At 37.3% G+C, this 10,790-nt stretch overlaps 1 protein-coding gene across 3 annotated transcripts in view; it reads right to left on the bottom strand.

Moving 5' to 3' along the window:
* Positions 1-2,401: 2,401 nt before the first annotated feature.
* LOC113710676 (protein ILITYHIA) overlaps positions 2,402-10,790 on the bottom strand; it is a 32,889-nt gene continuing 24,500 nt past the window's right edge. For 2 of the 3 annotated variants that reach the window (XM_072065228.1, XM_072065227.1), the window contains exons 37-60: positions 10,692-10,761; positions 10,519-10,597; positions 10,167-10,269; positions 9,917-10,087; positions 9,696-9,818; positions 9,479-9,592; positions 8,768-8,874; positions 8,589-8,640; positions 8,396-8,502; positions 8,241-8,300; positions 8,035-8,149; positions 7,770-7,880; positions 7,542-7,679; positions 7,349-7,471; positions 7,141-7,212; positions 6,660-6,772; positions 5,457-5,615; positions 5,151-5,247; positions 4,886-5,068; positions 4,418-4,612; positions 3,878-4,057; positions 3,661-3,793; positions 3,438-3,516; positions 2,402-2,987 (exon numbers count right to left, since the gene is read on the bottom strand). In XM_072065228.1, coding sequence (XP_071921329.1) covers positions 2,942-2,987; positions 3,438-3,516; positions 3,661-3,793; positions 3,878-4,057; positions 4,418-4,612; positions 4,886-5,068; positions 5,151-5,247; positions 5,457-5,615; positions 6,660-6,772; positions 7,141-7,212; positions 7,349-7,471; positions 7,542-7,679; positions 7,770-7,880; positions 8,035-8,149; positions 8,241-8,300; positions 8,396-8,502; positions 8,589-8,640; positions 8,768-8,874; positions 9,479-9,592; positions 9,696-9,818; positions 9,917-10,087; positions 10,167-10,269; positions 10,519-10,597; positions 10,692-10,761 — 2,730 coding nt within the window. In that variant the 3' untranslated portion in view covers positions 2,402-2,941. The remainder of the gene's footprint in view (positions 2,988-3,437; positions 3,517-3,660; positions 3,794-3,877; positions 4,058-4,417; positions 4,613-4,885; positions 5,069-5,150; positions 5,248-5,456; positions 5,616-6,659; positions 6,773-7,140; positions 7,213-7,348; positions 7,472-7,541; positions 7,680-7,769; positions 7,881-8,034; positions 8,150-8,240; positions 8,301-8,395; positions 8,503-8,588; positions 8,641-8,767; positions 8,875-9,478; positions 9,593-9,695; positions 9,819-9,916; positions 10,088-10,166; positions 10,270-10,518; positions 10,598-10,691; positions 10,762-10,790) is intronic. The other variant, XM_072065225.1, reaches the window with a different exon arrangement.

Raw genomic sequence — 10,790 nt, 5'->3', positions numbered from 1 at the left:
GACTAATGCTGGCCCACTTATTAATCAACATAACATGGCAGCTGATGCATCTGATGTTAATGCTATTATCTTTTCTACATCCTGAGTCAAAGGTTTATGCAATTCTTCTAGGAGGAAAAGTTTTTAAAAAAATCCAAAAAATTTAATAAGCGATTAAGATTAATAAATAAGAAGAATGAAATGGTGGTGGTTCTCGTAGGTTGTATTTCTACTGCCTTGGACGAAACAATTGAGGATATATTCAGAATTAAACTCTAAACATTTAGATATACTGGACTTTATTGATTTATCTGCACTTTTTTTTTCTTATGAGTATATCATGCGTTATATGTTGAATATACTTTTGAAATATAAATAATCTTTAGTTACATATACACAAGGAATTAAGCATGTTACCAAACTGCTACCCCGAGCACATGCAATGGAATCGTAGACAGTCATGTGAAATCGATTGATGTCACCCTTTCAATGTTTGCAGTTGATCCACCTTTCTTCTTCGTACATAAAAATCGATGAGGAATCATCTATGGCACCAAATTTTTTTTTCTTTTTTGGGGGAAAAATGGAAATTAAAGATCTTTGAACCTCGTTTTCAAACTAATAATAATAATACTAAAGAATCTTTAAACCTAAGAAGCTATATATCCTAAACTAATGATAATTAATCGTCGAAGTGCTTTTTTTTACTTCACATATATCAAATCGTTATAATACATTTTTTTTTTTTTTACAAAAACTTCAGAAAATAGCAATTCAAACAAGGTCCAAATTTTATTTGAATGCGAGAGTTTTCCTAATTAAGGACTTGAAACTTCTGAGTTTTAAACACCAAATGCACAAGATGCGTGGGGTGAGAGAGACATGCTCCCTTAAAAGTTGGGCGGATTGTAGGACATGCTTCGGGCATCGAACAATCTAAGCTGTCTTATATGCGAATACAAGTGCTAATTGATTAATCCTATTACTAAGTTAAATGCTTATTAAATTCTGGTACCAGTGGCTTGAGCTTCTGTTCTCGAGTCTCGATTGCTGCAAATTATTTAGGAATATCAATAACGTGTCAGTTTCTTATTCATTCAACAAAAAACAACATTTAGAATTTTAGATTGTCAGCTTCTTTAACTCCCCATCAAACCTGAAAGTCCGGAATTTTTATTTGACCACCCCACAAGTTTTGGTGTTCTACATTAATTTCATCCAACTTCTTCCACAATAACGATGATGAACGTTGAACACCAAAATGGTGCTGCATTTTGCTATGGATCTTACCTCCCTCACGTGAAGGATGATATAAATGCACTAACATTCGTTGACAAATCGATCGGTATTGCACCATAACTTCTTCTCATCTGCTGACCGTTTAAACTCTGTTTTAATGGATGAGCTCAGTAACTTTTTGCAACTCGTAGAGACTTAAGAACATGCAGTTAACTCATGTTGAATGAACATCAGATGATCGTTTTTTGTCCCTACAAATTTGATAAAAGAAAAAGTAAAAAAGAAAAGAAAAGAAACTTTCTTTCAACTACTTTCATATCGTGAGGATTGTTAGGCCGAGTGTGTATATCCGGGCAAATAAAGATCTGTTCCCGTCCTCAAACGAGATTTGGATGATATGCCCATTCCAGACGCTACAGCAGAATTGAGCGAGACGGAGAAATGCAAAACGGGAACAAACAAGGGAAAAAGTGTTCACAAGACGGAAAAGAAAAATGGTTTACAACGTTATTCAATGATTCTTCAGAAATTGCTGTAGCTGAAGCAGAATAACGCGTGAACCACTGAGATTGGCTCAGTGGTTCCCACCAGGGAGGGTCTTTAGTCCCTCCTTTGGCTGTACGTGAGAGTTCAAATTTCATCTATAGTAAAAAAAATTCAAAAATTGTACTAAAATACTTCATTGATCTAGTAAAATCTGTGTATCTGCTAGCTCCAAATGCAGTCTCTTTAGGCCCCCCTCTCCTGTAGTCTAGGATAGATAGGTTATACAATAATTGTCGTCTTCGAAAAAAAAGAAGAAACAGAACAACGCTTGGCCTTTTTAATCCTTGCTACCCATAAGCTGCTACTTCCTTTGATGAGCAACTGAGCATTTTTTTTTTTTTTTAATAGAGGAGCAGCTGAGCATGACTACTGCAAAATCAACCAGATTTGGGCAAACTGGAGCACCGAAATAGGTACTTAGCTTACCAGGCAACTGATCACATATGCCAACTCCCAATGGTACTCTTGTAAAGTACAAATTACATTCTGCCAGAAACATACACAGTGTCATGCATATTGAATGCTGAAGGGAAACCCAGAAAATTAAAGATTTACCAGAATGCAACTTTTCAGTAGAAAATTTTGTTAAGCAGCTGCCGTGCTCGGAAAGACAAGAACGTGAATAACAAGATAATACTGAACAAAGCAAGCATAACAAAATTTTTCTTATGAATCAGTCAGATATAATGTCAGATGCGGTGAACCATTGCTCTGATACCTTCAGTCCCGAATTCTTTCAGAATAAATGACACCATGTATCCAGTTGGTATTGCTCCTCTGTACATTCACATATAAAATACAAAATACCTCCTAATCTTACACATTCAGGCTAGTCTGGCTCTTCAATTCCACTCGGGTATTACACCACCACATACATCCAACACTTACTACTAACCAATTTAAAAATGACAGTCATCTTGAGCCATTCACTATTTTACCATGTTCTACAAAATTTTGAGGTCTCGAGAGTTTAAAATAAAAAAAAAAAATCTCATCATATAAACAATTACAAGATGGATGGATGACCTAGCAATGAAAATTCTTCATATATAAGAACCTCTTTTGTGGCATGTCTATGTGCATACGTTCCTCTAGCTACAAAAAACTGCCATGAAAGTCCCAGGCTCCAAAATGAAGGGTTTTGTTCTCTTGAAACAGCAACTCAGCAGAGCATCAATTATGATCCGCTTCCCATTTCATCTTCACTGTTGTCACTTTCGTCGCTGCATTATCATACCGAGGAATTACTCTTTCAAGAAATACTTATAGCAAATCAAATGTATCATTATTGATTACATGCACTAGGAAATACAAAATAATAACTCTGCTGAGGTGGCTTCTAGAATTTGCAGATAAAAGTATAATCTCCAATTTTCATCATAACAGAGGTGCCTTTGAGCTCTGGCAGATTAACAAAAATTGAATTCATTGTCAAGTGTAGATATTGGACATTGCTTCTGAGGTTTAGTGGAACAACCAAAAGGAGCATAAATTCGTTTGGCTGTTTTGAACTCCATGGTTTCGGATACAACTGTTCAGAAATCAATGTGTGTGGGGGTAACACAAACCAACCAACAAATCTTAAGATCACACATCGAGTACATGGCATAGTAAAAGAAATAGACCATTAAGACATCTAAAAACTACAATTCGTACACCTTTCAATGCATTACCTGTTTTCAGAAAGCTTTGATATCCGTCTAGCATCCAAGCCAGTGATAAACTTCTGTGCAGCTTGAATATTTTCTGCACCTGAAAAACAACAGAATGAGCCATTAGAAAAAGTAGCTTTCTGACTGGCTGAAACCACTGCAGAAAGGTCAAGCTACGACAAAAAGCCAGCATCCTAATTATTAGAAATAATAAAGATATCTAACAGTACAACAAAACTTTTACCCCTTGCCAACTGGAAAGCGTGCAGTGCACATCTCTCTGCAGCCAGTCTCACTGGAGTATTGCCATCCCTCAAACACTCAGCAAGCACCGGGCCATATGTTGCAGCATGAATCATAAGTGCAGCAGGATTAGCCTGCCATACAACGTCAAAATTTATTTTTTGTGGAGTACAATTAAAAAGTTCTGTTCTACAGAAGGTCTCAAGTCAAATACAAACTTTGGCAACGGCTTTCAACGAACATAAGGAGCGTCTTCTAACTTCACTCGAGTCATCTTGCATTGCCAATATGATAGAGGATAGAGTTTCCAAATGAGCAGAGCTATTAGAAGGATCACTCCGGATTTGATGAAGCAAAAGCTTTCCCAGTGCTCTTGTTGATGTTTCACGAACAGGAAACTACATGGAGTACAAGCATCAGACATATACGACAAAATACAGAAAAGAAACTATTATATCAAAGGAAGTTTCACGCTTTTAGCTATTAGAAGTTCCAATAATGTTCCAGGTTGCTCCTAGTATTTCATGTAACATATGTTTTCAGTCACTTTTTCAACCTCAAAATTTCATCCCTCCCAGCCCCAGGAGAATTCATGGAACTTCAAATGGAGTATAACAGCCGCAGGAATTTAAAGCTTTCTAATTATAGATCGTCCAGGGTCCAATGTCAGAGTCACAAGTCAAAATTGCAAGGCAAGAATCTCAATAGAAACTTCTAGGTGCAAAGTGTAATTTAAGTTTCAAGAAGATTGGAGATACCTTTTCATCTTTCAAGTTACTCATCAGAGAATTCACAACCGTTGGGAATGATGGAGAGGCACAAACAATGGTGGGGTTATGCCTGAACAAGGCAGACAAGGTAAGAACTGATCCGTGCCTTGTAAACCAGCTTGGAGATGATGCTGAAGTTGGGAGTTCCTTCAGCACTTCAGAAATTTGATCATCTTCCAAGTACTGTAAAATGAAGTTTGCTCAGCTAGCATCAAGAATAGACTTAAAAAAGGTCAGAGGAAAATAAACTGAAAAAGATATGGAACTTGGAAAGACACTTAAATTTCGCAAGTCGTATGTCATTACAGCACACAGAAAAGGAAACCATAATACATGGAAGCTGATCTCTGAAACTATTTAGCCAAGCAGAAGGCACTAATTTCTTAAGTGAAGGGGCAATGACGTACTTGATATAATCAAAATGGTACGAACTATCCTCAGGAATCTCACACTGACCTGAGAAATAATGCCAAATATGCTAGCAGAAGAGCTTCGTATCTGATCATCATCATTGTAAATTAAATCCTTCAAAATCGTATAGATGCGTGTTCTAGCAGCAATTCCCACGCTTTGACCAGCATGTTTGACCACACCTTTCAGAGCTGTCAAAATTGCCTCGCGAACTCCAACATCTGATGTCTGACCAGTAACAATCCAGCTGGTAATCAGTCATTTAGCTACACAATCAATAAACTACAACAAATAAAAACACAAGTTATACCTGCAAACCAGATAAGAGATCACCCACTAAGGGGTCAACTCGAGGGCTAAGTGCACTGAGCTTCCCAAGAGCAAGGGCAGCACCTGAACGGACAGTCCTACAATTTAAGCAGACAAGCATGATTTAAGGACAAATTCCGGTGATTAATTGTGCCAATGTAACCAAACAAGCCTCAACAACTTACTGAAAAGTTAGAGAGTACACATGCACTACATAAATGTGCTCATCTTTAAAAAAATGTCAAACCTAAGATACTGAACAATCTAAAATGATAATAAGTGGAAATGGTGCATGTTACTAGCAAACCTTGTATTGTCCTGCAGACACTTGATAAAAGTCGTTTGAAGCTGAGGTAGGAAAGGTTTTAATGCCATCCCACCTTTCCGTATTATGATGCTAAGAGTCGAAAGAATAGCACTCTTTACTTGCCAAGGGAATCGATCACCTATTATACGAATCAGAGGCCTACATAGTGCAAATTTACCAAAATTAGAAACCAGCTCCTTATTCAAAGTACTACGTTTAATCTAATACGGAGAATATATTCAACCATAACACATTTAATTACAAGGTAATGAAACTAATCAACTAGAGAAAGTACATGTCAATAGAAAAAGTAAAGTGCAACTGGTCTATATCCAAAAGGACGGATTAAACCTTGAAATTAATTTGCACGGAAGAGTAATAAGCCCCTAAATTCACCTTACACATTTAAAATGACATGTCACAAGCTCATTATTGTTGTATACATCCAGCAGAATAAAAACAGTCCATTTATTTTTTCTTTGTATGATCATGGCCTTAGAAACATTTATATGACTTTCTTCTCCTTCATATGTATATATCAGATAAACATGCAACAAGTACATAAAGATATGCTATGCATAGAGGATAATTATCGCACTCCTGAATCAAGATCCATTTGGCTTTGTATAAAATATCAAAGGAGTGGACCTTTATAGAATTTACAGCTTTAAGTTGGCAGTGCAGTTGCTAAGATGATGAAGTGGTAACCTAGTTCCAAGTTTCAGGAAATCTAAACTTCTCAATGGTTATCATGTTGATTAAGTGTATACACAAATTAAAAGGCGAAATTGACATAAATCCACTGTGACTTTGAACTGGGATGTCACTCATACACAGCAACTACCATGGGATTGAACTAAAAAGCAATTAACTTGCAAGAAATTTGAAGCAATTAAATACCGCTGTGAAGCAAGAAGAGTTACAGTCATACACCAAAATGAAAGCAAAGCAGAAGTTTAACAGTCTTTTTCAAACAAAGTCTAGAATTCCCAACAGTAGTCAAAAAGTACTGGGTCAGGGGGGTTTGGTGAACCAACTGGTCCCATTCTGATTGGTATATGATGAGAGAAAGCGGTAACATGACACCCAGATCACATTGAAAGAACTAAGCTAGTGCTGATGTCTCTTTTGGAGGGTATAACAAAAAAAGGATAAAAGAACGACCACTGTACACGACATCCCTTCACATGTCATGGTACTTACCCAGTGATTGGGATTACAAACTCCTTCAGAGTTTGTTCGCTTGTAACTTCGATTAATTCCCCGAGACCCAAAGCAGCTTGTTCTCTTAGTTCAGCTGATCCACTTATAAGACCCTAAAAGATATTTTTTGTAGCAAATGGATCAGTAAGGATAACTGCTTTATCTTGAAAGGCATGAGCAGATTAAGGCATCACAAAAGAATCTCATCAAGTAATCAAAGGGGATGATACTTATCACCACATATTAGACAAGCTAAAACATTATTACAGCAACCAAATAATCAATTTTCTTCAAAACCTGTTCAATTAGAGCTGTGTGCTGTGTCACGATCCATGATACCGAGTGACCATGCATAGGATCATGTGAGCATGAGCATATTTTGATTTGTGCTTTTATATTCAAGACATTTTAAAGGTATCAATTTGTTGACTTAATTCCGATGATGTCAATTGTAAAATATATATAACATTAGCTGGAATACCTGAAGAAAGACTGGTAGCAATGGTTGAAGAGCTTTTGGGAGACAAAGTCCAGGTATAACAACAGGACCTCCCTGCATCACAAATTAAAAACATATGCCAAATTGGTAAACGAGCTTGCACGCAGAAGCACTGCAAATATCATCAATATTACAGCACAAAGCATGAAGTGTAAGTTCTGATCTCAAGTATGAAAATAAATATGTTCACCTTCTTCTTTCTACGTTCTTTATCCCTAGAGGTAGATACAGCATCACGGACTAACTTTATGTATGAAGGAAGAACCTCTTTAGGTATGGAACTTACTACTCTTGACAAAGCTTCCCAAGCAACCTGACAAATTCCTGGTAAGATAGCATCCTAAATGAAGTCTTAAAAGAAAGCTTAAAACTCAGAAGACTACCATAACAGTCTGGGAATCTGTGTCACTTAGCAAAATAATGAGGGTGGATATCATATTTGGAGCTTCGTCAACCAAGTATAATTTGCTATTTTTGAACATGTAGCCTATTAGATATGATGAACATCGTCTAATTGAAGCCTGGACATAAGAAAAACAAGTTAGGACAAAAGAGATGATTCTGAGGGTGTAAACAAATGTAAGGAGAAGCAAATAAACCATAAGACATGCCTGGCTGTCCCCAACTCCTTTTACAAGCTCAGATATCAGAGATTCTATGCCTTCCTCATCAATAACCAATACAACAGTTTCAGCAGCCTGCTTAGCCAAATTGCGAACATCCTAAGGTAGCAAAATAACTTAAAAATCAATAAGGTAGCCAAAATGCAATAAAGGTCAATAATCAAAGAATGGAAACAAAGAGACTAAACACAAGTATATGGCGAGGATGACAGATATGGTGAAAAGCTTGCACGTAACATGCAAAGTGACATACCTCGTTGGTATCAGCCATTGCAGCAAGTAAAGGAGGAAGAATTGTACTTAGGTGAAAGTCAAGACCAGGACCGGCAACATCTGCTAAAGCTCCCAAAGCGTGTGCATTGAAGGCACTGGAGGCATTCAAATTGTTTTCATCATCAACCGAGGTATTATACATTAATTGCCACAAGACAAAATACAAGTATCAATATATGTACATACGTAAGTGGAGGATGGACAAGCTTAGGAAGGATATGAGGAAGCACAGCCGTGGTTCTAACACTGCATAGAACAGCAAATAGATTCCATAATAACCAATAAAAGCTGTGAATAGACTGCCAAAAAAAAAAGCAGTTACCAAAGATTGAAAATCAAACCTCAAAATTTGTTTCAGTCCATCAAGTGCAGTATCAGAGGTTTGATCGTCCTCAAGAGCATGAAGTAGAGTAGGGACGATCTCATCAATTGCTTGCATTCCAGCGCTCTACAAGTAAATATGATAAACTTTAATTTCTCAAAGTACAACAGATTTAAAATCACTGGGAAGAACAAGGCACAAGGACAGCATACCTTATAGAGCGTGCTAAAAGCTAAACCAGCGGACTCACGAACCTCAGGCATACTATTCAAGCGGCCAAAAAGAAACTCAGAAAATGAACAAGAAAGAAGAAAATTACCACTACACACAACAGCATCACTATGATGAGATCATGAAGTAACAGCATCACTATGATGAGATCATGAAGTACCTGTCACAAAGGGCCGTCCGGATAGTAGGGATAAGTTCATCCATGAAACTAAGTAGCTGGCTCTTGCCGGCACTGGCCATGACCTCACTCAGACCAATGCAGACACCCTAAAGATACAAATGGAATCAAGCATTAGAAAAGGTAAAAGATCTAGTAAAACCACACTGAGATCATGTCAATGAATAGCAGTACACAAGGCTGGGCGATACATAAAAGAAGAAACCACTACACTTATCTACTGATTTGGATGTACTAATATACATCAATTGTTAAACTATCAAATATTGTAGGTAAATCAAGCCTTTTTCTTATTTCCTTGAGTTAAAAATCTACATAGATATAGAAACTGCGCAGTTACGCTACCATGATCCTTCAGATAAAGTTTATCTGGAGCTATAAATTTTATCAAATCATTCACACACTGTTAGTAAAGGTATTCATTCTGTGGTGCAGCCATGCAGGTACATGGCTGTTGTCTTTGGAACCAGGCAAAACAAAGTTATCCACCATTTATTAACAGAAATCGCAAACAAAGATCAAAATCAAATGGAAGTCCTGATAATTTTGGTCACTAAAGATGGTTCAGGAACTTATAGAAAGGAAAAAAGAAAGGGGAGGGGGGAGTGGGAAGGAATATGAGAAAGAACAGAAAGATTATTTAGAGACAAACAAAGTAAAAGGATGCAGAAACGTGTAAAACACAAGCCTCACCTGTCTCCTACTAGGATCAGGGTCATTTAGCCCCTGAGATAGAATAGGGATGATTAAAGGAAGCACTCTTTCCCCAAGCTTCCTAACAAGCTCACCCAACGATCGTCCGGCAACCTACAAAGTCAGAAGAAATATCAGATTTTTCTTTCAAATGTCTCACAATCAGATCAATTTAAATCTCTAAACTGAGCAAAAGATTCTGAGCAGAACAAAGAACCTGTCTTCTTTCAGAGGATGATGAAGCAAGAGAACTAATTAAAGTATTCATCAGAACTGGCATTATTTCCTTCAGGGTTTTTGGAGTATTTGCAACTATAGTCTTCCAAACATGCAATGCAGCCTGAGACAAGAGAGTAATACCATTAATATAGTCATTAAAATCTAAAAAGAAGGCAAAGTCCAAGTGGACTAACTAATTTATTTTGATACTATGATCACCTGACGGACTGTAATGCTGACATCGGTTCGAACCATATATAGAGCTGCAAGAACTTCGTTACGCTTATCCCTACCGAGTACCTCGATGATGGCTCGTCCATGTGCTTCAGTGCTAGCACCTTCATCATCACTACCACCCTCAAGAAGTGCTTTTCCAGATGTTCCAGCAACCTAGGTGACAGTTAAAAAATAAAAAAGAATAAGGTGGGGTCCACACTAAAGGCAACAGTGCAAAGATAATGATTATCACCTTAAACAAGAGATCACCCAATAATTCAACAGAACTTTGCCTAATTCGCCAACTATCATTAAAGATGCCATCCTCTACAGCAGGAAGGAGCAGTGGCAATGACCTGGAAAGACAGACGAGAAAAACACGGTTTAAAAAATTTTCAAGATGGAGTATTCCAGATAATCTAGAAGCATACACACATCCAAAGACATTAATTCATTTGTAGTGTGTGCAACTGCATGTGTTGAAATCGAACAAAGCTCCAACTCTCTTACAACTAAAATTATGCACTGAATCTAACAATGAATCAAGAACAGAAGAGCATAACCTAAGGGTAAAAAACAGATGAACAAGCATAAAGAGAACCTACGTTGTTGCATAATGTTCCACCAGAACATGTCCAGCACTTAGTGCAGCATCACGTACAGATTCATTCTCGTCAGCGAGGCCTGTAAGACAACAAAAAGTTCAAAGCGTACCAGAAGATATATATGATCATTGACGGTACAACAGGACAAACTTAATTTTGACACAGAAAATTACCATCCAAGATGGCAGGTAGAACCTGCTGCAAGTAGTTCTGGAATTGAACACCTAATGACCGCGGAAAATACTATCATAAAAGAAACACAACGAAATACG

Source organism: Coffea arabica, chromosome 9c, assembly GCF_036785885.1.
Source record: "Coffea arabica cultivar ET-39 chromosome 9c, Coffea Arabica ET-39 HiFi, whole genome shotgun sequence".
Classification (NCBI taxonomy): domain Eukaryota; kingdom Viridiplantae; phylum Streptophyta; class Magnoliopsida; order Gentianales; family Rubiaceae; genus Coffea; species Coffea arabica.
Note: the sequence above shows the minus strand (reverse complement) of the source record. Positions and strands in the feature narration are given on the sequence as shown.